Source organism: Mobula hypostoma, chromosome 30, assembly GCF_963921235.1.
Source record: "Mobula hypostoma chromosome 30, sMobHyp1.1, whole genome shotgun sequence".
NCBI lineage: Eukaryota > Metazoa > Chordata > Chondrichthyes > Myliobatiformes > Myliobatidae > Mobula > Mobula hypostoma.
In genome coordinates this window covers 11813715-11839801 of record NC_086126.1, presented here as the reverse complement: position 1 = coordinate 11839801, position 26087 = coordinate 11813715, and the positions used below count along the sequence as shown (strand labels likewise).

Genomic DNA, 26087 nt, shown 5'->3' with positions numbered 1-26087 from the left:
GGCGAACGTTGGGACCGGCGCCATTTTGTAGAGTGGGGGGCAGCATCGTCGCGCTCTATTCAAAATAAAACAAACAGTTTAAACATAAATACGCGAGGCGAGCGGTGTTTGCATAAAGCGATTACAGTAGAAAGGGAAGGGAGGAACAGAGAGCAAAATGAAGATATTTGTGGGCAACATCCCGACTGAGGGCACGGTGGAGGAGTTGCGTACGCTCTTCGAGTATTATGGCACGGTGCGGGAGTGCGATATCATCCGGCACTACGGCTTCGTGCACATGGACAGCCCCGAGGAGGCGGCGCAGGCTATCGCCGCGCTCAACCAGTACGAGCTGCACGGCCAGAAGCTCAACGTGGCCGAGTCGCGGCCTAAGCCCCCGATCTCCGCGGCCGTCACCAAGGTCTACGTGGGCAACCTGGCGGCCAGCTGCAGCAACCAGGAGCTGCGGGCCAAGTTCGAGGAGTACGGCCGCGTGGTCGAGTGCGACATCGTCAAAGGTGAGGGGGCCCCGGGGGGTTGGTGGGGGGAGGCGCAGGTTCGCTTTGGGCCTCCGAGAGCCCGGCGGAGGAATAGAAGGGATTCCCGTGACGTCATGACGTTACGCAGCCCGGCGCCATTGCACGTCAAAGGGAGAATGAGCCCGTCTGTGTACATTTTATTATCAAAAGTGCGTACACAACCCTGAGTTTTAGAATCTAAAGGTGATCTGTAGCTTTAACAGGATCAGTGAAAGATTGATCAGAGTGCACAAGACAACAAAGTCTGCGGATGCAAATAAGCGATAAATAACGAGAACATGAGATAAAGAGCCCTTAAAGTGTGAGAGCATCTCAATGATGGGGCAAGTGAGTGTAGTTAATCATTAGTTTGAGAGCCTGATGGTTGAGGGGTGGTAACTGTTCCTCAACCTGGTGGTGCGAGTCCTGAGGCTCCTGTACCTTCTACCTGAAGGCAGCAGCGAGAAGGGTGGTGGGGATCTCTGGTGATGGACGCTGCTTTTCTACGGCAACGTTTCAAGTAGATGTGCTCAATGATGGTGAGGGCTTTACCTGTGATGTACTTGGGACAAATCCACTACCTTCTGTAGTATTTTCTATACAAAGGCAATGTCGTTCTTGATTAGTAAGGACATCGTAGCTTATGGGGAGAAGGCAGAAGAGTAGGTTTGGAAGGGATAATAAATCAGCCATGATGCAATTGTTGATTCGCTGATGGGTTGAATGGACTAAATGAACTCCTATGTCTTACAGGCTTTATGTGATTACATGGATTTAGTGGGATATGTGAAGATGTGTGGTTGACTAATTCACTGATAGAAAGATAAATTGGAGACCCGAGATACATTCAGGTCCATTCCTTTCATTCTGGCAAAGGGTGCTGCTGTTAGATGTATTATTTCCCAGTCAGTGACCCCAGGGTTACTGCTGGGATCACTAAGATTCTCCAGTGAAGGTACACCTGTAGTATTCCAATCACAAACAAGAGAAAATCTCCAGGCACTGGAAGTCCAATCAACACTCACAAAATGCTGGAGGAACTCAGCAGGCCATGCACCATCAATGGAAAAGAAGTACAGGCCAAGACCCTTCAGCAGACACGATAATAATGTCCATAGTAATGTTAGGTAGGCTCAAAGCCAAAGATTACAGAAGTAGTGTGTTATTTGGGATGGTGCGTGGTATTGCACAGGGTGGTGTTCCAGTTGCTGCAGAAAATGTAGAAAGAATTAAAGGATGACTACTTTTCTGTTAGTGGATTATATACCAGTCCACCACATCCACACTGAACCATTAGTGCTAACGTTGGTTAGTCCTGTTTATGTTCCCCTGCCCCACCCTCCCCCCCCCACATCCTCATTGACCCTCCTCTCTCCTGCCTCCTCTCATATTCTTACCACCTGCCCACGCACTGGGCGCAACTTGCAGAGGCGAGTTAACCAAGCAAAATGCACGTCTTTGGTGTGAGACGGAATCGGGGGACCTCGGGAAACTCGGTGCAGTCCTGGAGAAGGCATGAAACCTCCATGCAAACAGCCCCTGCAGTGAGGATTGAGCCTCGGTTCACTGGGCGCCATATGGCAGCAGCTCTACTTACTGCCACAATTGTAGTATGCTTTAGTTTAGCGTGGAACTGGCCCTTCCAATCCAAAGAGTCACGCTGTCTAGCACTCCACTCTTTAACACTAACCGAACCACAGGACAAATTAACCTACTAACCAGTACCTCTTTGGAATGTGGGAGAAAGCCCACGAGGTTATGGGGAGAACGTATAATCTCTGGAATTGACTCTGAGTTGTAACAGGTTCCACTAACCAATACACCCCCTTGCTTTTGTAGCTGATTCCCACTGAAGCCTCACTGTGGGGGGATGTGGATTGGAGCGAGCGTTTACAGTAGTGGATGGGGCGTTGAGCAGCTCTGTTAGCCACGGTTAGTTCACTGAGCTCCCAGTCAGATGGAGGCAAACTTGCAGAGGCGTAGAGCCCAATGTGTCCATGTCATATCGTGATGCCCAACCATCTAATCTCAATTTCCTCCATTTGGCCCAGATCCACCCCCCATAGTATCCCAGTGGTTTTTAAATGGTATCATTGTACCTGCCCCATTTCAAGGTGAACCCTGATCAGAAATGACCATCGTCCACCATGTAATTTTCCACTTTTCAGCCTGGATATTGACTAGATCTGATCGTGAAAGATCATGAAAGAAAATTAAGTAATTGACAGGACTGAAGGTGACTAGGCATCTGCTTGTGTATCATAGCGGAGGTTTAGTGCTACTGTGTCATGATTCAAACAACAGCTTTCTAATGGCCCTGCTGGGGTTTGGGCAGCAATTGGGTGCCAATGCTGTTTTCTAAGATGCGAATGTAACTTTCCTTCCTCCTCTTTTTCAGATTATGCTTTTGTCCACATGGAAAAAGAGGAAGATGCAATCAAAGCAATAGCCAGCCTAGACGGCCAGGAGTTCCTAGGGAACAAGCTCAGGGTGCAGCTCTCCAGGTCGACCTATGGGAAATCTGGTGGGCAGCGGGAAGTATGTCAGCGTTGCGGAAGGCAGGGCCACCAAGCTCGAGATTGCCACTCGCTGCGCCTCAATCAGTACAGCCAGTACCAGCTGGCGTCCCAATACTACCCCTCTTACTATTCCTATTACGACTACGATTACGGTCACGGCTCCTATTACGACTATTACGAAGATTACCAGACGGCCACCGCGGCCGCTGGTTATGCGACTCTCGATTATGGAAGAGAGAGGAGCCCTAATCGTCTTGCCTCGTCTGCAGTGACCACCAGTAACAACTCCCTGTATGAGCGCACCCGCCTCTCGCCGCTCACGGTGCCAAAATATCAAACAGAGAAATACATGGACGAAAGCCTCAGGTACATAGCCGTAGCACGCAAGCAGGCGGCGGCGGCAGCAGGGCACGCCGCCCTTACTTCTGCAGTGGGGACAGGGGAGAGCATGGCGGCCTCGGCAGCGAATAATGTCGTTTACGTCGCTGCTGCTGCGTGGAATACGGTGGCACCCGTTGAAGACTCTTCCCTTGGGACTGCCCAGGTGACGGAGCAGTAATGCCACACCAGGCATCCTGTGGGCTCCACAGTAAGTAACGCAGAACTTGGCGCTGGCGCGGAGTGGCGTGTTGCGTGGCGGTTGGGGCGGGTGAGGAGTTGCAGGGGAGAAAATTAAGAGATGAAATTATCTCAGCATTTGCCTTCTGAAATGGGGTTGGGTGTCCCCTTTTTATCTACTTTGAGAATGCATATGTGGGAATGGTGCCCTCTCTGTTTGGATTTGGATGAATGTTACCGGAAACAGGTATTGTGTGTGAGTTTCTGGAGTTCTTGATTTGGACACTGCCTGTGTAAAGGTCCCAGAGGACGTTTGTCAAAGATTAGGCTAAAGGAGGCCATGTTAGCTTTCCACCCCCAGCTGCAAATTGATGATTTTTGGGTCATTAACCAATCGTAGCCATCACATGCCAATACGAAGCCTGCTATAGAGCCATACGTGACTGGAGGGGAACCCTCCCGTCCCCACCCCGAGCAGCAGAGAGAACGTTGGGGTTAACAAGGCTGTAAGTGGACATTTACTAGGATACTGAAGGTGGGAATTACCTCTGAAGCAGAGCTTTGACAGATATTCCAAGTTCAGGAGAGCAGACAAGTCTGTGACCCTCCCCCAAAGCCAAGTCAGTGACTTCACGAAGAATATTTGGCGAGGTGTGAAATTATAAATAATCACAGGCAAAGAACAGGATCAGGATTGATGGGGTGCCCCTTTGGGAGTCATTGCAAACACAGTGAATGGGCTTGAATGACTACTCTGTTAGATTATTCTGCAACGCCCTGAACTTGCATGCTAGCACAAACATTGATTTGGTAATGTAATTGCACTGTTAAGGACAGGGCAGTCACTGCTTCTCCCCATCGCCACACCCCAGATTTGCTTTTATTGAGAACGCAATCTTATGAAAGCGACCCAAGTGGAATCTGACTCAATCCTAATCGTTAAACCCTTTTTATGTGTCACAACTTCAGACATCCCTGGTAACCCAGTAGTTTATCTTGTGGTAATAAGAAAATTCCCACAAGTACATGGCACTGGTTTAATTGGCCTGGACCCCATTCTTCTGCAATAAATCCATTCACAGAGTGTCAGATTATTAGCCTTTGATGCTCTTGCCATCTTTCCTCAGACTGGCTTCATTCTGAATGTGAAAAAGGTGAAAGTCTTGCGATAGTCCCTTTTTGATTCTGATAAGTGTGCCTGTCTTGGAAAATCACCCAGGTGCTGAGTTACATCTGCATCATGTTTCCCGGGATCCTGTAATCCTGAACGGTGATGAACAAGTAAGAATATCTTGAGTAGGCAAACGCTTTAGTTATACTCCTGTTTGATTTTACCTTGTGCCTTGGGCTGGATGCAGAGCCCATTTAGAGATTACCATCACCGTTTCCCTTGTTCCTACCCAGGGGATGTGTAAGAAAGAGATTGCGAGGTCTTGGGAGAGACTGACGTGCTGTTTCCAGCCCTGCCATAGTTGTAGGTGGGATCACCTGGTGGCCTGCAGCCCTCACAGTGGCCTTTTGGTTGAAGGGATGAGCCGTCTCCATTCTTGCCTTGGCATTTACTTCATTGACGGTTGTGGATGCTTTAGATAATCTACCAGAGGCTGCTTCACTCCTGTTTGTGGTGCTGGTGGGTCTTGTGTGTTGTGCCGGGGCCTGCTTCTGTTAAACGTCCCTTTATATTCTCTGTGTCACGCAAATGGTCTGGATCTCTGCATCTTTGACAGTGTCTCTACTGGAGGTATGGACTCAAAACGTGATGGAGGGGTGGTGACTCCCTCCTGGATGAGTTCAGATTGTCCCTGAACCATACGTCATTCACAGACATTGAGGGTGTTGGTAGCACAGTAAGATGCCTATTCCAGAGAGCCTAAACCCTGGAGTAGGAGGGATGTAGGTGAGAGAGAATGGTGTTCCAAATTGCCTTATAGCAGGTTGTCAGGATTTAAAAAAAAAGGTGAACCCCCACCACTGTTGATTTAAGAGTGGAAGAGGTGACTTGTGAACCAGAGTGACTGGGCAGGGGAAGTGGGTGCTGGGGTGCTTACGGCACCATCTTTGGTCATTTATGGCCCCAGATACCATCACAAAACCTGGCCGAACACCATGTCCTCACCTCAAATTCCGTGCTTCATTGGCGAGAGATGAATTTTCAAATTGTTAGGTGACCCTCCCTCCCCACAGAGCCCCATTATATTAGTCCCCCACAGTGCTCACTTCTGGCTTGCCTCCTCCCCCCGCGCCCTCTCCCTCGGTGAATGCGTGAGCGTCTTTCCTTGCCACCCTCTCTGTATTGACATGATGTGCTTTTTCTCTTAGGTATGATCAGTACGGCTACGCTTATTCCACCGAACCCCACTATTGCCCAATGAACCGACGATTTCCTCCTCCTCCTCCTCCTCCGCCGCCGCCGCCGCCGTCCGACCGGAAGTTTGCTCTCTCCAGACGAATACACGACCCGCGCGATCGTGGCACGAACAGCGCCGTGGCATTTAAACAAAAAAAAATTATATATATTATATCTTTCTCTCTTTCTCAAAACATATAATCTCTGCAGCTCCACCGTGTGATCCGTAGGTTATGTGAACACACTTGACGCTTATCTCTCTCCCTGATTGTGATTGGATGCTGTTCCAGGGGTTTTATTTTTGGTTCCGTTTTCCGGACATCTCCCTGCACCCAAACCCAATCCCTCCCCCCTTCCGAAAAAAAAATCTCTCCGTACAAGTCCTACAGATCTCTCTGAATGCAAGTTGGCAAAAAGGCGCCTTCAGTAACTACTTCCCAGCACGTTTTAAAGGGGGGAGCCTGTTCCATTAATTCACCATGCAGGTCCCTCAAGTAGCGATGGGTTCGCAGCCCCTTTACTGCCTGTAGGTGGGCAGCTTTGGGAGGAGCTGCTCTTGCTGTGGCACCTTGTTGCCTGGGGTTCAGAAGCTCGGAGCTGACCCTGGGGCCTCTGGTGCTTGAAACTAGCTGGGATTCCAGCCATTCCTCTGGCCCTGCGTCGTCCCCACCGGTGGCTTCTTCTACTTGCAGTTGGCACGGTGACTTGGTCCTCCAGTTTGGCGATTGCATGGTGAAGCAGAGCAGGCTTCCCCTTTTAAATATTCGTCGCTTCTGAATCGTACCACCACCACGATTGATACAAAAAAAAAAGAAAGAGTAGCTTTACTGTCACTCTCTCCCTCCCCATTTGTCTCAGCCACACCCAACATGTCGCCACAGTTGGTCCAGTCCCCAGGTTGCACGGGAGCAGTTGTTCTGCCTGTGCTTGTGCTCTCTTCGTTTTTGTTTTCCTTGTCACTCTTGTTTCTCTGCAGCCTCTGGACTCGGGTGAGGGTTGGGCAGGAGGGGGCGGAGAGCTGGTGGTGGGGGTCAGTCAGGGGTGGGGTGTGTGGATGACCTGCGCAGTGTCAGTCAGGGTTCAGTGATGCCGTTGTGTGGTCTACCTTCTCCAGTTAGTGCCCCCCTCCCCCACCCCACCTTCCCCATTCTTGCATTCTTCCCCACCCCATCTCACTTTAATCTGGAATATGGGTGACCTCATCAGTGTGAAAACTACTGGCACGATGGGAAAAGCAGCAGAATTTTGACCAGGGTTACTACTTATTCTAGGAGCTTGCTTGCTAGGGGCAACAGTTGACAAGGGGGCAAGAGGCATGTTTCTGAAACTGATATGCTGTAAGAGGACACTGCATCTTTTCTGGGCTCTTTCTGTGTGTGAGTGTATGTGTGTGCGTGCATGCATGTGGCGCTCTTCCTGTTCCTTTGTTAATGTGCAGTCATCTGAGAGGGAGCTGTAAAAAGCATCTCTCGTGCCCCATTGGCCCAGTGCGGACGTGTACTGTGTTGTGTGTGGTAGAAAGTTCCACCGTGTGTGCACTTGTAAGGTGTGTGTGTGGGAGTGAGAGGGTTGTATTCGGTCACATTGTCCCCTGAGGTTGACCAGCCTGCTGGCACTGACTGTACCTGTTCCTGTCTGTGCTGGAGAGCTGTTATCATCCCTCTGTTAGTGCCTTTGGCGGCGGGAAGGTTGCAAAAGAAACTGCAGACGTTTTTTTGGGATGGTGGGTGGGGATCGTAAAGGAATGGGATTAGGGGAGGCGCACTCATATGTCCTTTCTGGTATTACAAATTATTAAAAGAAATAAGGTTCATTTAATTTACCTATAGCATGAGAAATGATTTAGTAGTTTTGTGTAATTGCCTACCCTAAAACCAGTGTCTGAAATTAGATTTGGAAGGGATGGGCAGGGGTATTTGTAATTTAACCTGTAGCTTAAGATTCAATAAAACTAATCTGAAACATTTATTTGTGTGTGTTTTCACTTACAATGGTAGTCTGCTGGGCGCTTACCTGTGGGCTGTCTGGTTCTCAGAGCTCAGTGCTTTCACCCTGTAACACTGTCGCTCTTAATTCACGGGCTTGACCTATTGAAATTGTGGGTTGGGGTGGGGAGGGTGAGATCAGCTCAGTTGGTAACACATTAGCCCCCATTCCAGAGCTTATGTGTAATTGTTTGGACTGGCACCCCACTGCAACACCTGGAATGGAAAAGAGCAAAGAATTTGCTCTGTGACCTGGGACATAACTTGCTGACCCCCCCCCCCACCAAATAAACCCTTGGTATTGCAGCTGATGAGGTCTTTATGACCGCACCTTGGCAGCATCTCTTCACTGATTAGTGTTTACAGATGGACAGTGAATGGGAGGCTTCTGAGCTTGTACAGAGCATCACCTTGTTAGGCTTAATCTGTGGTATCTTTTCCGCTAGTGATAAGAGCACTTTTCGTACAGGCGAAGTGCTTAACAATGCAAACATGGAAATACAAAAGTAAACATGAAAGTAAAAGACAGAGTTAAATAGGTTTTGAGCTAACATTTAAAAGTGTCAACTGAGTCTGCATCCTTTATAGTTTTTGGTATTGAATTCCACAGTAGCTTAGAAAAAGCTGACCTGCCCAATTATCTTCTGAGGGAAATTGTTTAAATTTAAGAGACTAGCAGAAAAAGTCCTGAGAGCTCAAGTAGGATTATAAAATGATTCTGTGACGTACTCTAGGTTCAGAACATTAAGAACTTAAAAATACGTTAAGAGAACTTTAATGAGTTCTAAAGGATAACAGGAAGCAAATGTTGAACTGATAGGCCAGGGATGATGTTTCCTCACTTTTTCTTTTAATTAAAAGTCTAGCAGTGACCTGAATGTGTTGCAGCTTGTCAATAGATAGCTTTGAATTTGATATCAGTATGTGCAAAGCAGGGTCATGGCAGATGCTTGGAGTGGCAAGTCTGCCAGACAGTGGCACTGCCTTGAAATGAGTGCAGCAATGGTTCCCACTCTGGTGTGGAAAACAGTGCTTCAAATTGCCACATCATTTTTACCTATCGACTGAGAGTGGTCACTTCCATGCACTGTCGAGGATGGTGCGAACAGTATCTCTGTACTGGTTCTCAGAAAAAAAGTCTTCATTTATACAGCAACTTTCAGTGTTGTATTTAATTGCTTTTTCAGGATCTCCACCAACAAAAGTGGTGGTGAACTGCTGGTTGAAGCTATTACAGTCCAAGTGAAGGTACTGCCACTGTGCTGTTGGGAGCACGGCTGAGAATTTAGATCTAGCACCCAGCGGTGATGATAGGACAATCTTATGTACTGTAGATACAGCACCTCCTCTGACTATGAGCACCTAACTTGTTTACACTGGGGAGACCGGCCGGCTGCTTTGGGGTTGCGGGCATCTTCTGCTGGCTGCAAACTTGGTTTGTGTCCACCTTTCCCAACTTGTGAGCTGTCATGGAATAGATCCCTGTCAGCCTAGGGAAGACCTGTAGTATACCTCAAAGACCATAAAACCTAAGACATGGAGGCAAAATGAGGCCAATTGGCCTATTCGTCTGCTCTGAAGTCCAAAGATGGTGGAGGTTTTTGGGTTGGGAGCTGCTGTAGCTAATACACACTGCACTTCAGTGTGCTTTGCTACTCCACAGTTCCGTCAAGCAAAATGTGGCACCAAGACAGTGTAAGTACTCAAAAGATTTAGATGTTACAGCCTATTGTGCCGCTGGAGTTTAGGACAGCAATGTAAGTCCTCCATCTCTGGCGGTGTTCAGGGCTTCCTTCATTGTGTCAGTAGCCTGGTTTCATGCAGGCCCTGGGTGGAGACTCGGAAATGCCGTTGCACTGATGTAGAAGGGGTCTTTATTGCTGTTTCCATAACAATTTTATTTTACCAGTCAGGGTTGTTAGCCCTGAGCTGAACCCCCCCCCCCCCCAAAACTTGGAGGACCAGTGGACCACTATTAGTCTGGCCGCTACCCTTTGACCCTGTTTGGCATGGATGACCCTACCAAGAGCCAAAGCCCTGACTCCAGCCAACATTACACTCTGGGTCGCTGAGGCATGCAAGTCTCAAAACCCGACCACAACGTTGTGGTCCTCTTGGAGGAAAAGCTTTGGAGGTGGGGGAGGGCATCACTTTTTTGAGAGAGTTGGAGAATGAGTTCCATAGCTTACTGCTGAAGGCTAGGATGCTAAATGGTAGATGGAGATAAACCCTTGGAGCAACAGCAGGCAGAGGTGTAAATTTTACAAAGATAATGGGGTGGCGGTGGTAGAATCTGTACAAATAACACTGTACCAAGGGTGAAAAGGGTATATTTTTAAAACAAATGATTGGAAAAAAAACGTAAGTGCAACTGCAAAATAGATTCCATCAGCTGTCAAGTAAGTCAGGTTAACTCTACAGAGAAGATGTAGGCCTTCCTACCAGCTAACCGTGTGGGACATTGCCAGAGTTGTGCTTCTTGTAAAATAAAGGCCTTCCCCTTTGTGCTCCCTTCATCTTTTGAACTCTAGTGGAAAACACATTTAAGATTGCATTAGAGAGAGTATGGCTCAGGGAACAAAGCAACAGCAGCTTCTGAATAAAGCCAGTCCTACCAATAAATTACGATGAAATAAGTCCTGTCCATAAATTGAAGTTTTAGCTTCCCTGAATGTCTTGGAAGATGTGATCAAAGTTCATGGTAATGTTGTTATCAAAGTACATGTATATCATGATTATACTACCCTGAGATTAATTTTCAACTGGTTCAATTTAATGTCAGAGAATGTATACGGTATACAACCTGAAATTCTTACTCTTCACAGACATCCATGAAACAAACTCTAAAGAATGAATGATAGAGACAGCAGAAACCTGAAGCTCCCTCCCCATTTCATAAGCAGCAGAAGTACTGACAACCCCATCCACCATGCAAACAATAGCAAAAGCCCCCAAAGAGACCTTGATGTAGAGTCCATAACCCAGCACTTTGGTATCTCAGGTAGGCTCGCTCTCTCGTGGGCATTCACAGTAGAGATGCAAAGAAACACAATGGAATCAATTGTCTGAACGCAAAGGCGGCCAAACAACCGACGTGCAAGAGAAGGCAAACTGCAAATTACAAAAAAAAATAATATTGATGGTGCTAATTAATTTAAGCATGTGGTAAACCTGCAATTCAAGGGAACATCTTGTGAATTTTTGTTGCAAGCCTCTCTGTCAAGTACTATTTTTTTAAAGTAGTAGAACAGGAGCAGGCCCTTCGGCCCACAATGTAGTGCTGAACCAATTATTAATTAAATACTAAACTAATCCCTAATACCTACACAATGTCCATATCCTTCCATTTCCCCCACATTCATTTACCTATCTAAACGTCTGAAATCCCTAATGTATCTGCCTCTACCACCACCCCAGGCAGTGCATTCCAGCCAGCCAGCCACCCACCCACACACTGTGTAAAAAAAAAACTTGCCCCTCACATCTCCTTTGAAATTATGCTCTCTCATCTTTAATGCATATGGGAAAAGAGATAATATCTGTATATGTGGTGAAAAAGGCACAATGCACCTCTTTTACCTCAGACAATTGAGCAAGTTTGGTATGGGCCCCTAGATCCTAACAACCTTATACAGGGGCACAATTGAGAGCATCACTGCCTGGTATGGAACTGTACTTCCCTCAATCGCAGGACTCTGCAGAGAGTGGTGTGGACAGCCCAGCACATCCGTAGATGTGAAATTCAGGACATTTACAAAGACAGGTGCATAGGATCATTGGGGACCCAAGTCATCCCAACCACAATCTATTCCAGCTGCTACCACCCGGAAAACTGTACCTCAGTATAAAAGCCAGGACCAATAGGCTCCAGGGCAGCTTCTTCCACTAGGCCATCAGACTGATGAACTCACGCTGATGTGAGTGTACTCTATATTACATTGACTGTTCTATTTATTAGAAATTACTGTGATTGCACATTACACATTTAGATGGAGGCGTAACACAAAGATTTTTATTCATGTATGTTAAGGATGTAAGAAATAAAGTCAAGTCAATTCAATTCATAATCTTATAAATTACGAGAGCTTATCAGATCTCTCTTTTTGAGACCAGAACTGGCATAGAAACATAGAAAATAGGTGCAGGAGTAGGCCATTCAGCCCTTCAAGCCAACACCGCCGTTCAGTACGATCATGGCTGATTATCCAACTCAGAACCTGTACCTGTCTTCTCTCCATACCCCCTGATCCCTTTAGCCACAAGGGCCATATCTAACTCTCTCTTAAATATAGCCAATGAACTGGCCTCAACTGTTTCCTGTGGCAGAGAATTCCACAGATTCACCACTCTCTGTGTGAAGAAGTTTTTCCTCATCTCAGTCCTAAAGGGCTTTCCCTTTATCTTCATACTGTGACCCTTCATTCTGGACTTCCCCAACATCGGGAACAATCTTCCTGCATCTAGCCTGTCCAATCCCTTTAGAATTTTAGACGTTTCAATAAGATCCCCCCTCAATCTTCTAAATTCCAGAGAGAATAAGCCTAGCCGATCCAGTCTTTCATCATATGAAAGTCCTGCCATCCCAGGAATCAATCTGGTGAACCTTCTTTGTACTCCCTCTATGGCAAGAATGTCTTTCCTCAGATTAGGGGACCAAAACTGCACATAATACTCTAGGTGTGGTCTCACCAAGGCCTTGTACAATTGCAGTAGTACCTCCCTGCTCCTGTACTTGAATCTTCTTGCTATGAATGCCAGCATACCATTTGCCTTTTTCACTGCCTGCTGTACCTACATGCCCACTTTCAATGATTGGTGTACAATGACACCCAGGTCTCGTTGCACCTCCGCTTTTCCTAATCGGCCACCATTCAGATAATAATCTGTTTTCCTGTTCTTGCCACCAAAGTGGATAACCTCACATTTATCCATATTAAATTGCATCTGCCATGAATTTGCCCACTCACCTCACCTATCCAAGTCACCCTGCATCCTCCTCACGGCTAACACTGCCGCCCAGCTTCGTGTCATCCACAAACTTGGAGATGCTGCATTTTAATTCCCTCGTCTAAGTCATTAATATATATTGTAAACAACTGGGGTCCCAACACTGAGCCTTGCAGTACCCCACTTGTCACTGCCTGCCATTCTGAAAAGATCCCGTTTATTCCCACTCTTTGCTTCCTGTCTGCCAACCAATTCTCTATCCACATCAATACCATACCCCCAATACCGTGTGCTTTAAGTTTGCACACTAATCTCCTGTGTGGGACCTTGTCAAAAGCCCTTTGAAAATCCAAATATACCACATTCACTGGTTCTCCCCTATCCTAACTACTAGTTACATCCTCAAAAAATTCTGAGATTCGTCAGACATGATTTTCCTTTCACAAATCCATGCTGACTTCATCTGATGATTTCACCGCTTTCCAAATGTGCTGTTATCACATCTTTGATAACTGACTCTAGCATTTTCCCCACCACCGATGTCAGGCTAACCGGTCTATAATTCCCTGGTTTCTCTCTCCATCCTTTATTGAAAAGCGCGGTTACATTAGCCACCCTCCAATCCTCAGGTACTAATCCAGAATCTAAAGAGTTTAGAAAAATTATCACTAATGCATCCACTATTTCTTGTGCTACTTCCTTAAGCACTCTGGGATACAGACCATCTGGCCCGGGAGATTTATCTGCCTTCAATCCCTTCAATTTACCTAATACTACTTCCCTACTAACATGTATTTCCCTCAGTTCCTCCATCTCACTAGACCCTCGGTCCCCTACTATTTCCGGAAGATTACTTATGTCCTCCTTAGTGAAGACAGAACCAAAGTAGTTATTCAATTGGTCTACCATGTCCTTGTTCCCCATGATCAATTCACCTGTTTCTGACTGTAAGGGACCTACATTTGTCTTAACCAATCTTTTTCTTTTCACATATCTATAAAAGCTTCTACAGTCAGTTTTTATGTTCCCTGCCAGCTTTCTCTCATAATCTTTTTTCCCTTTCCTAATTAAGCCCTTTGTCCTCCTCTGCTGGACTCTGAATTTCTCCCAGTCCTCAGGTGTGCCGCTTTTTCTGGCTAATTTGTATGTTTCTTCTTTGGAATTGATACCGTCCCTAAGTTCCCTTGTCAGCCACGGGTGCACTACCTTCCCTGGTTTATTCTTTTGCTAAACTGGGATGAACAATTTTTATAGTTCATGCGATCTTTAAATGCTTGCCATTGCATATCCACCATTGCAAAGGACCTGTATTATTACAGGGAACTTATAAAGGCATTGGGAAATACCAATGCCTCTGAACTGAAAATCCTCCAAAAAAATAGGGGATACATCATGGGTAAATTCCTCCCCTTCAGTGGTCACACCTATACGGAGCGTTGTTGCAGGAAAGCAGCATCCATCATCAGGGACCCCCACCATCCAGGTCATCCTCTCTTTTCGCTGCTGCTATCAGAAGGAAGGTACAGGAGCCTCAGAACTCACACCACTATGTTTAGGAAGTTATTACCCCTTAAGCATCTAGCTCTTGAACCAGTGGGGATAACTTCACTTGCCCCATCATTGAACTGTTCCCACAACCTACGGATTCACTTTCAAGAACTCTCCATCTCACGTTCTAGGTATTTATTGCTCATTTCTTACTAACTTTTTCTTTTAGTATTTGCAGAGTTTGTTGTCTTTGGCACACTGACTGGACACCCAAGTTGCTGTGGTCTTTCAGTGGTTCTATTATGTTTCCTGGATTTACTGACCATGCTCATAAGAGAACAAATCTCAGGCTTGAATATGGTGACACACAGTGTCTTGTAAAATTATTTAGCCCCCCCAACCAGGGATTTTGAGCAATCTAACAGAGTTTTTATTTGTGAATCATATGCTCCTGTTTCCATAGTAGAGCTAAAAAAACTAAATTGTAAAGAACAAAAAACTAAAAATTCAAAAACTGAAATGTCTGCAGTTCAGAAGTATTCATCCCCCTTTGCCTAATACCTAGTTGAACCACTTCTCACAGCTATTACAGCCAGTAGTCTTTTTGAATGTGTCACTATTAGCTTTGCACAATGTGATGGAGCAAGATTTGCCCATTCCTCTTTTGCAAAATTGCTGGAGCTGTGCCAGGTTTGTTGGGGAATGACGGTGGACAGCAGTCTTGAGGTCTTGCCAGGGATGTCCGATGCAGTTAAAGTCAGGACTCTGACTGGGCCATTCAAGGACATCAATTTTCTTCATTTGAGGTCACTCCATGGTTGCTTTGGCAGTGTGCTTTGGGTCGTTGTCCTGCTGAAAGACGAACTTCCTCCCCAGTTTAAGCTTTCTGGCAGAGAGTAGCAGGTTTTTAATCCAAGATCTGTCTATGTTAGGCAGCATTCATCTTTCTGACAACCCTGTCCAGATTTCCAATCCCTGCTGCTGAAAAGCATCCCCAAAGCATGATGCTACCTCCACCATACTTTACAGTAGGGATGTTGTTACCTGGCTGATGCACAGTATTAGATTTACACCACATGTACTGCCTAGTAATGAGGCCAAAATGTTCCACTTTAGTCTCATCCGACCACAAGACCTTCTTCAACATCTTTACAGCATCTTCCAAGTGATGCTTTGCAGGCAAGGATATGTTTTTTTTTAGCCAGGGATCCATAAATACCCTTTTGTGCAAGACCTGGCTGAGAGATTGTGGACCCATGAACTTCATCTCCAGTTGCAGCCACTGACTCTGCAGCTCACTCAGAGTGATTGTTGGTGTCACAGTAGCCTCTCTTACAAGTCCCATTCTTCACCGGTGACTATGTTTAGAGGGGCGGCCTGACCTAGGCAGTGTGGCTGTGGTTTCATATATTTTCCACTTTTACATGATGGACTGCACTGAGCTCCATGGTATGTTCAGTGTCTTTACCCTTGCCTAGAATTGTGCTTCTCTATTATCATTTCCATGACTTGCTTTGAATGCTCTATTGTCTTCATTTTGATTTGGCCTGGTTGAAAATTTGACATACTGTTGGAGCTTACAGAGAGAAGGGTATTTATTCTTATGAATTCATTGTAAACAGGTGATCCTCCAAATTTCTACGTCAACGAAGTGGTTGAGATGGTAAGATAATACATTGCACCCGAGGAAAGTTGGCATAGTTACTCCAAAAGGGATGAAAACTTTTTTCAGCCTCACAATTTTGTTTTTTTTTAATTTTTAGTAAATTGTTGACAGGTTTTGGAATTTTTCTTTTATTTTGACATGATGCACAGTGTTTTGTAGATTAGCTCAAAAATCCTACTTCAATATATTTATAAATTTAGAAGATGAGACAGTAAAATGTGAAAATAGTTGTGGGGGCTGAATACTTTTTCAAGGCACTCCGACAATAAATTTACTTTGCACTTTGCTCCACTACTTGAATTCTCTCCTAATAAAATTCCAAAACTGTGTTTCTCAGTGCTACAGTGACTGGTGTACAAGATCATACAAGTCCCTTTAAAGGGGCTGGTAGTGGGGTTGGATTGAGTGGGATTAGAATGAATATGTAGGAGTGGGGCGACTGTGCAGGAGGAAGAAATTTGGAATATTACAGGTTAAGGAGCTGGGGGGTGATGGAGGGATCCGGCCAGGCGGGATAATAAGGGGTGCTGCAGTGAGGGGAGAGTGGGATAAGAATGGAAATAATTAAAATACGTGGCAGTGAGCGAAGTCGGCGTGAACATTTAGAGGGTGCTGGAGAGCGATTAGACCGGGTGGAAAGTTGAATATGAGAGAGTGGTGAGGTAGTCTCTCCTGCCATATTTTCTACCACCCCCTCCACCTCCTGCTCTTGTGACTATCCTCAGGTCTAATGTTTGCTTCTCTCACTGGATTGCCACTCTGTAGGGCAGGAATGAGGGAATGCCGCAGGGCCGAGGGACAGTACTGAAGGAGAGCTGTGCTGAGGGGCAGTACTGAGGGAGAGCCACGCTGAGGGGCAAAACTGAGGGGAGGTACTGAGGGAGAGTCACACTAAGCGGCAGTACCGAGAGCCACACAGAGGGGCATTACTGAAGGAGGGTCAATAGTGCAGGAGAGCCACCCTGAGGGGAGGTACTGAGGGAGAGGCACTCCGAGGGGCATTACTGAGGGAGAGCCACATTGAGGGACATTACTGAGGGAGGGTCACACTGAGGGTCAATAGTGCAGGAGAGCCACACTGAGGGGCAGTAGTGTAGGAGAGCCACACAGGGGCAAAACTGAGGGGAGGTACTGAGGGAGGGGCACACTGAGGGGCATTACTGAGGGAGGGCTATGCTGAGGGGCAGTATTGAGGGAGAGCACACTGAGGTAGGGTCACACTGAGGGGCATTACTGAGGGAGGGTCACACTGAGGGGCATTACTGAGGGAGGGCTATGCTGAGGGGCATTACTGAGGGAGGGTCATGCAGTGAGGGGCAATACTGAGGGAGGGCCGCGTTGAGGGGCATTACTGAGGGAGGGCCGCGCTGAGAGGTTTTGCCTTTTTAATTTTATGCACGGTTTGGGGGGATGATTTGTTTTTGCAGGAACGCGTGTAGTTTAAATTAATCGTAGGAGAGGGGACGGAAAGGGTTTGGGGACAAGTGGAAGGGAATTACTTCTGGGTCAGCGCTGGGCGGTTCGTGTGGGAGGTACAACATGGCAACAGGCGGTAACGCGGAGTGCAAGGTAAAGTGGGCGGCGGGCGGCGAGAGGCTCGGGTTACGGCGGGGGAGCTCGGCTGCCGGTCCCCGGAGTCCACGGGACCCGTGCGGACAGGCGGCGGGACCGCAGAATGCTACGCCGGTTTGCTACAAAGTTCTGCCTAGTCATGGTGCGAGCGGCTCCGCCCGCCCGCCCGCCTTCGGAAACAAACACGGTCCGGCACAGGAAAAGCATGCCCTCCCCGAGCTCCCCCAGCATTTTGTGTGTGGTTGTCCGTGACGCCGATCGAAACACAATTCCTCATCAACGCTGCCTCCACCACATGCCCTGTCAGAAAGTTCCAAGCACCCGTGGAATTGAAAAAACACAAGCGTCGTAAATCGCCTTTATACTCCCCCCACTTTAAACCTACATCCCGTAGCGTTTATTGAATCTTCACAACATACAGTAGAAAAAAACACTTTCTGCATCACCCCAGAGAATCGAGATGGCGCAGAGAAAATAGAGAGAACGAGGAATAAGGTTTTACCCTTACAGATACAGTACAGAGTAGATAAACAGCAAGATTGTACGTCTAAGAGCCATTTTATTGAGCGAGAGCACCGCTCGACCATGATAGACGCCGACCCTAGTGTCTAGTGTCGGGTTTTTCTCCCGGCTGTCCAATGGGGAAGGGGGTGTTTGATTATGTTTGCTGCTTTATTGAGGCCGGGAGAGGTGTAGACAGATGAGGGGAGAGCCTTGTACTTAACTCCCCGTAGTTCCCAGCAGTAGGGGCCCAGAGCACCAGCATTTTGCGTGTGTGCTCTGATGCATCAAGAGAGAGGATGCTTTCTGTTAGTAATACACACACACACACACAATGCCGGAGGAACTCAACGGGGCAGGCAGCATCTACGGAAAGGAATGAACAGTCGACGTTTCGGGTCTGGAAAGGAAGGGGTGTAAGAAGGTGTTTGGGGAGGGAGGGGAAGGAGGCTAGCTGGAAGGTGTTAGGTGAAGCTAGGTGGATGGGAAAGGCCAAGGGTTGGAGTGGAGAGAATCTGATAGGAGAGGAGAGTGGACCGTAGGAAAACAGGACGAAGGAGGGGACTCAAAGAAACATAGAAACCTACAGCACATTATAGGCCCTTCGGCCCACAATATTGTATCGACCATGTAACCCACTCTAGAAGCTGCCCAGAATTTCCCTCGTGCATAGCCCTCTATTTTTCTAAGCTCTGTGTACCTATCTAGGAGTCTCTTAAAAGACCCTATTGTATCTACCTCTACCACCTTCACTGGCAGTGCATTCCACGCACCCACCACTCTCTGTGTGAAAAACTTAAATCTGACATCCCCATTGTATCTACTTCCAAGTACCTCAGAACTATGCCCCCTCATATTAGCCACTTCAGCCCTGGGAAAATGCCTCTGGCCATCCATACAGTCAATACCTCTCATCATCTTATATACCTCTATCAGGTCACCTCTCGTCCTTCTTCACTCCAAGGAGAAAGGGCCAAGTTCACTCAACCTATTCTCATAAGGCACGCTCTCCAATCCAGGAAACATCCTCGTAAATCTCCTCTGCACTCTCTCTATAGCATCCACATCCTTCCTGTAGTGAGGTGATCAGAACTGAGCAATGGCTGTAACACTACCTCTCGATTCTTGAACTCAGTCCCAAGGTTGATGAAGGCCAACACACCATATATATGCCTTCTTGATAATACTGTCAACCTGTGCAGCAGCTTTGAGTGTCCTATGGACATGGACCCCAAGATCTCACTGATCCACCACACTGCCAAGAGTCCTACCATTAATGTTATATTCTGTCTTCAAATTTGTCCTACCGAAATGGACCAGGGGTAAGTGATAGGCAGGTGAGAAGGTCAGAGTGGTGAATGGGTAGAGGGTGGGGGTGGGAGATTTGTTTACCAGAAGGAGAAATAGGTATTTGTGCCGTCGGGTTGGAGGGACCCAGAGGGAATACAAAAGTGTGGTTTTGCTCCAAGCAATAAACATGCCTTTGAAAAGATGCACGCTTTTTTTTAGGTCATTGTTATCAGATGCGGGACGTTCAACGCCAGACTCGGTGAAGGTTCAGGGTACCTGCCTTCATCAACTTGAGTGTAGAATATAACAGCAGGAGGCTTACAGTACAGCCGTTTAAAACATTGGTTAGACCACAGCTGGAGTACTGTGTACAGTTCTTAAGGATCATTTTTATTCGCCGTATACATGTACGTTCAATGCTTCCATTTAATATCAGGGAATGTAAACAATATACAACCTGAAATTCTTCCTCTCCCCAGACATCCTCGAAACAAGAAACCCCACAGAATGAATGGCAGAAAAAAGATACATGAACTCCAAAGCCCCCTGCCGCCCTCCCTCCCCCCCCCAAATTATTCTAGCATAAAGCATCGGCATTCCCACCACCCACCAAGCCTACAGCAAGGTCAATAGTATATCAAAAGCTCCAACATTTCTACATCCCACAGGCACTCGCTCTCACTGACAAGGGAGGGACAGATATCGCTCCTTCGTTAGTGAGAGGGGAGACTACAGTCAGTCTGAAGCGTTGGTTTTTCATCTCGAGTCCCCCAACTCGAGAATTGGCAGCGAATTTTCCCTCACCATCGAGCGAGAGACATTGCTCGAGTGTAGAGCCCTCCAACAGCCGCCCTTCACTGACTTAGATGTTCCGGCTCCCGGCTCAGTTCGCGACTCCGGCGAGAATTCATGTCCGCAAGGCCACGTCCCGAAGGCGTCCGACTTCAGGCCCAACCCGGACGTACCGAAACGCGGCCCATCGGCGAGTTCCAAGAATAGGAACACGTCGCCATGCAGAACCGCAGGTTTAGGTGCCGCTGTAGATCAAAGATCCCGACTGGGCCCTAGACACCCGTTAAAGGAAAATAGAGACGTTAGAATAGGGAGAATTTAACTGTTTGGGCGATGAGCTGGGAGAAGTTGCCCTCTGCGGCCATCTTTGTGTCCGCCAAAAAGGAATTAGCTATGGTGTGTTGGTCAGGGCCCAGCATGCACCGAAAACATTCAACTACTATAAAGAATAGGGAATTATATCAAAATAATGATAGAAATATGGATATGGAATACAGTGTGCATAAATACATAAATATTTACACTAACCAGCTTTATAAAAAGTGTTTTTAAGTGTTTATAATTCAGTACAGTGACTGAGGTAATAGACAGAGGGTGGGGGTGGGGGTGGGGGTCTAGCTAGAAAACGATCCAATTAACTGCCTGGGGAAAAATATAAGATAGTGTGAAGTTTTTGTTTCAAAAGCCCTATAGTACTTTCTAGAAGGAAACTTTTGGAAAAGGCAGATGTGGTTGCACTGGAGAGGATGCAGAGGACATTTACAAGAATGTTTCCAGGCTGGAGGACTTTGGTTATGAGGGGCAACTGGGGTGGGGGCTATTTTATATAACAATTAAATAAGTAGTGTAGATATAGAAATAAAAAAAGTGGTGAGGTAGTGTTCATGGGTTCAATGTCCGTTCAGAAATCGGACGGCAGAGGGGAAGAAGCTGTTCCTGAATCGCCGAGTGTGTGCCTTCAGGCTTCTGTATCTCCTCCCTGATGGTAACAATGAGAAGAGGGCACCTCCTGGGTGATGGGGGTCCTTAATGATGGACGCCGCCTTTTTGAGGCACCGCTCCTTGAAGATGTCCTGGATAGTACGGAGGCTGGTGCCCATGATGGAGCTGACTGAGTTCACAACTCTCTGCAGATTACTTCAAACCTGTGCAGTAGCCTCCACCCCCCTCTCCGTACCAGACGGTGATGCAGCCAGTCAGAATACTCTCCATGGTACATCTGTAGAAATTTGCGTGTCTTTGGCGACATGCCACACCTCCTCAAACTCCGAATGAAATACAGCCGTTGTCGTGCCTTCTTTGTCGCTGCGTCGATATGTTGGCACCAGGGGACCAGGTTAGATCCTCAGAGACATTTGACTCCCTAGGAACTTGAACTTGCTTACACTTTGAAATTGCACACTTAGTTATGACAGAAACAGCAGTGAAGAATCCTCCTATGTCTGTGTGTGACGGGTTAGGGTAAGGAGGAGGTTTAAAGGGGATCTGTAGAAGATTCTGTTTTCACTCAGGATGCCTGAGGAGGTGGTGGAGGCAAAGACTTACAACATTTAAGAATTAAGAAATGATTTTAAAACTATCCAGGCGAGAGGTTTGGCTCGCAGGCCACATGGTGGTAAATCCCATGACTTCAACAGGGACAGCACAGACACGACGTACCGAAGGGTCTTTTTCTCTACTGTATGACTCTGCTCTCTGCTCCCACCCACCTCCACATCCCCAGTTCCAGTCTCCTGACCGCCCATTCTGGCCCCAAGCTCTGGAATTCTCTGCCACCTGCTCTCACCTTTCAAAGGTACAAAGGTTTATTTATTATCAAAGTATGTATGCAGTATACAACTCTGAGATTCATCTTCTCCAGCTAGCCACAAAACGTAAAACGATGGACATCAGTTCAGAAGGAACCCCTCCCCGCACAAAAAAGGAACGGCAACACAATCATCAACCCCAACTTAAGCCACACGGCGCCACATCAATGCAATTTCTTGTCGTTTGCAGCTGGAATTTGCGGTGCAGATGACCTGCGAGAGCTGTGCCAACGCCGTCAGGAACGTGCTGGTTGGAGTTGATGGTGAGCATTTCCCTCCCCCCCCCACCAACCACCCAACCCAACTGACTCCCAGCCACTGCACAGGGTTGTCCCCATTTTGTGGCCTAGATGCTTGTTTCCCAGGCGGGTCCGAGCAAAGTGGGCTTGTGCCAAGCCGGGCGGCGAAGGTTACGGGCCGACGTGTGGTTTGTAGCGGGGGAGACGGTTTCCACTGGCTAGGGAGTCTTCGGTAAAAGGGGAAGATCCTTAAAATCGGACAATCACAAGAAGGTTCAGTCGGTACCTTTAATGTAAGAGAAGTGTATACAATATATATCCTGAAATTCTTTTCTTTTTCTTCACAAACAGCGGTGCGCCCCAAAGAATGAATGACAGTTAAATGTTAGAACCCCAAAGACTCCTCCAAGCCCCCCTCCCACGCATAAGCAGTAGCAAAGCAATGACCCCTTCCCCACAAGCAAAAAGGCTTCGGCACCCTCCACTGAGCACTCAAAGTGCAGCAAAGCATCGTTAAAGATACAGACTTGCAGTACACCAAAGACTACTCGTTCACCCGGTAATTCAACAAACCACGGCTTCTCTCTCTCTCTCTAGTAAGGGATAAAGAGGTGTGTCCATTTCACAGCGAGAGGGGAGACATAACAAACCAACACGCTGACTTACGATGTTAAAAGTCTGTTGCGTTGCTCTTTCCAAGCTCTGCACCCAGAGAGTCCACACCAGAAAGGCGCGGCTCTGCGAACGTACAGCCCCCGGCAGCCAACCCGCTGCTCCCGCTGTTCCGTGGTTCTCCCGCAATGCTTCAGTCAGGGGGCACATCTCCAGAGCCACGAGAATCTGTCACCTTGAAGGCGTGCTCACCTTCCAGGCCACGTCCTTGGGATGTCAAAAAGCAGCCAGTCGCGAGGCCCTGAGAGCGGGTCCCATTCCTGCAAAGAACTGAAGTCAGCATGTAACTCCAGGTCAGGGTCTTCAAAAGAACCTTGAAAAGATAGATAGATAGATAGACATACTTTATTGATCCCGAGGGGAAATTGGGTTTCGTTACAGTTGCACCAACCAAGAATAGAGTATAAATATAGCAACATAAAACCATAAATAATTAAATAATAATATGTAAATTATGCCAGATGGAAATAAGTCCAGGACCAGCCTGTTGGCTCAGGGTGTCTGACCCTCCAAGGGAGGAGTTGTAAAGTTTGATGGCCACAGGCAGGAATGACTTCCTATGACGCTCTGTGTTGCATCTCGGTGGAATGAGTCTCTGGCTGAATGTACTCCTGTGCCCACCCAGTACGTTATGTAGTGGATGGGAGACATTGTCCGAGATGGCATGCAACTTGGACAGCTTCCTCTTTTCAGACACCACCGTCAGAGAGTCCAGTTCCATCCCCACAACATCACTGGCCTTACGAATGAGTTTGTTGATTCTGTTGGTGTCTTGCTACCCTCAGCCTGCTGCCCCAGCACACAACAGCAAACATGATCGCACTGGCCACTGCAGACTCGTAGAACATCCTCAGCATCGTCCGGCAGATGTTAAAGGAAACAGAGCTGTTTCCGAAGATGCATGCAAAGGGGGTCACTGTCTAGCGCCATCATAACTTCACTCTGCCCCTCAGGGTCAGGCAATAACAGGGGTCCCCAACCCGTCGTTAGTAATCCGACCCAGAGTTTTATACCAGGTATAAGATAACGGGGGTCAGCTCCAAGTTACAAGGAGGACCCACGAAAGACTGCAGAGGAAGCGAGAATCTGACTTCCGGACCTGGTATAAAGTTCCTCCACTACAGGACAGACAGTGGTGGTTACAGAGAAAGTGCAGTGTAGGTAGGTATACAAAGCAGGGCAGTGTCACGGCTAGCGTGATGCTTACAGCGCCAGGAATCGAGCTTTCCAATCTCCGCCGCTGCCTGTGAGGAGTTTGTACGTTCCCCCTGTGATCGCGCGGAATTCCTCTGGGTGCTGCGGTCCACCGATGTACAGTTTAAGGTGAGTAAGTTGTGGGCACGCTGCGCTGGTGCTCAAAACCCTGGCGACAGTTTGTGGACTGTCCCCAGCACGTTCCTCCACCGTGTCGGTGACTGGCGTGAGTGACTCAAACGCGAAAGGTGGGACGGAGAGTACCAGATCAGCCAGATGGTATTGGAGGGTAGAAGGGGGTACGAGGGGCCGAGTGGCCTGCTGCTGAATGGTGCAGTTTGCAGAACTCACAGGCTGGCTTTGGGCCTTTGTTGTCGGGGTGGTGGGAGAGGGGGGGCGGACGCTGCAAGACCCCGAGCCCTTGGGCAGCAGCTCTGGCAGCTGACGTCTCCGCATCTCTGCAGGGATCCGTTCGGTACAGATCAACCTAAGCGAGGAGCAGGTCCTCATCGACACCATGCTGAACTCCGGGGAGGTGCAGGCGCTCATCGAGAGCACGGGGAGGAGAGCTGTGCTGAAAGGAATGGGCAGCAGCGCCCTCCGTATGTACTGACAGTAATATTGGGAGTCCGTGATGCCCCTCTCCTGCGCGTGTGTGATGGGACAGTGTGGAAGGAGGTTCACTCTGTGTCTGACCCTGGGAGTGTGTGATGGGACTGTGTAGAGAGAGCTTCACTCTGACCCTGGGAGTGTGTGATGGGACAGTGTAGAGAGAGCTTCACTCAGTGTCTGAACCCGGGAGTGTGTGATGGGACAGTGTGGAGGGAGCTTCACTCTGTGTCTGACCCCGGGAGTGTGTGATGGGATGGTGTGGAGGGAGCTTCACTCTGTGTCTGACCCCGGGAGTGTGTGATGGGACGGTGTAGAGAGAGCTTCACTCTGACCCCGGGAGTGTGTGATGGGACGGTGTGGAGGGAGGTTCACTCTGTGTCTGACCCCGGGAGTGTGTGATGGGACTGTGTAGAGAGAGCTTCACTCTGAACCCGGGAGTGTGTGATGGGACGGTGTAGAGGGAGCTTCACTCTGACCCCGGGAGTGTGTGATGGGACAGTGTGGAAGGAGGTTCACTCTGTGTCTGACCCCGGGAGTGTGTGATGGGACAGTGTGGAAGGAGGTTCACTCTGTGTCTGACCCCGGGAGTGTGTGATAGGACTGTGTAGAGAGAGCTTCACTCAGTGTCTGAACCCGGGAGTGTGTGATGGGACAGTCTGGAGGGAGGTTCACCCTGTGTCTGACGCTGTGTGTGATAGGACAGAGTTGAGGGAGCTTCTGTGTCTGACCCCAGGAGCGAGTGATGGGATGGTGTGGAGGGAGTTTCACTCAGTGTCTGACCCCGGGAGTGTGTGATGGGACAGTGTAGAGGGAGCCTCTGTGTCTGACCCTGGGAGTGAGTGATGGGACGGTGTGGCGGGAGCTTCACTCTGTGTCTGACCCTGGGAGTGTGTGATGGGATGGAGTGGAGGGAGCTTCACTCTGTGTCTGACCCCAGGAGTGTGTGATGGGACAGTGTAGAGGGAACTTCTATGTCTGACCCCGGGAGTGTGTGATGGGACGGCGTAGAGGGAGCTTCACTCTGTGTCTGACCCCGGGAGTGTGTGATGGAATGGTGTAGAGGGAGCTTCTGTGTCTGACCCCGGGACTGTGTGATGGGACAGTGTAGAGGGAGCTTCTGTGTCTGACCCTGGGAGAGTGTGATAGGATGGTGTAGAGGGAGCTTCACTCTGTGTCTGACCCCGGGAGTGTGTGATGGGACGGTGTAGAGGGAGCTTCACTCTGTGTCTGACCCCGGGAGTGTGTGATGGGATAGTGTGGAGGGAGCTTCACTCTGTGTCTGACCCTGGGAGTGTGTGATGGGATGGTGCAGAGGGAGCTTCACTCTGTGTCTGACCCCGGGAGTGTGTGATGGGATGGTGTGGAGAGAGCTTCACTCTGTGTCTGACCCCGGGAGTGTG

At 48.2% G+C, this 26087-nt stretch overlaps 2 protein-coding genes across 3 annotated transcripts in view; both read left to right on the top strand.

Annotated features, from left to right (window-relative positions):
- On the top strand, positions 1-24557 carry LOC134339801 (RNA-binding protein 4-like). Of its 2 annotated transcripts, XR_010016449.1 has the most exons (4): positions 1-497; positions 2896-3605; positions 22161-22233; positions 24540-24557. XR_010016449.1 is itself a non-coding variant. In XM_063036614.1 (3 exons), exons 1-2 carry the CDS (start codon positions 158-160, stop codon positions 3573-3575), a joined length of 1020 nt encoding a protein of 339 aa, XP_062892684.1. In that variant the 5' UTR covers positions 1-157; the 3' UTR covers positions 3576-3605; positions 5894-7061. The 2 variants fall into 2 exon arrangements, 1 of the variants encoding a protein (XP_062892684.1); XM_063036614.1 differs by lacking the exons at positions 22161-22233; positions 24540-24557 and adding an exon at positions 5894-7061.
- Positions 17497-26087, top strand: part of LOC134339802 (copper chaperone for superoxide dismutase-like) — a 38815-nt gene continuing 30224 nt past the window's right edge. Inside the window, exons 1-3 of the mRNA XM_063036615.1 lie at positions 17497-17576; positions 22161-22233; positions 24540-24677. Of these exons, the coding sequence (XP_062892685.1) occupies positions 17547-17576; positions 22161-22233; positions 24540-24677 (241 nt within the window). The 5' untranslated portion in view covers positions 17497-17546. The remainder of the gene's footprint in view (positions 17577-22160; positions 22234-24539; positions 24678-26087) is intronic.

Bases quoted from the DNA above. Each gene is read 5' to 3' on its own strand.
- LOC134339801 (XM_063036614.1), top strand. From the start codon at position 158: ATGAAGATATTTGTGGGCAACATCCCGACTGAGGGCACGGTGGAGGAG. The intron at 498-2,895 runs GTGAGGGGGCCC...CCTCTTTTTCAG, and splicing joins CGAGTGCGACATCGTCAAAG to ATTATGCTTTTGTCCACATG.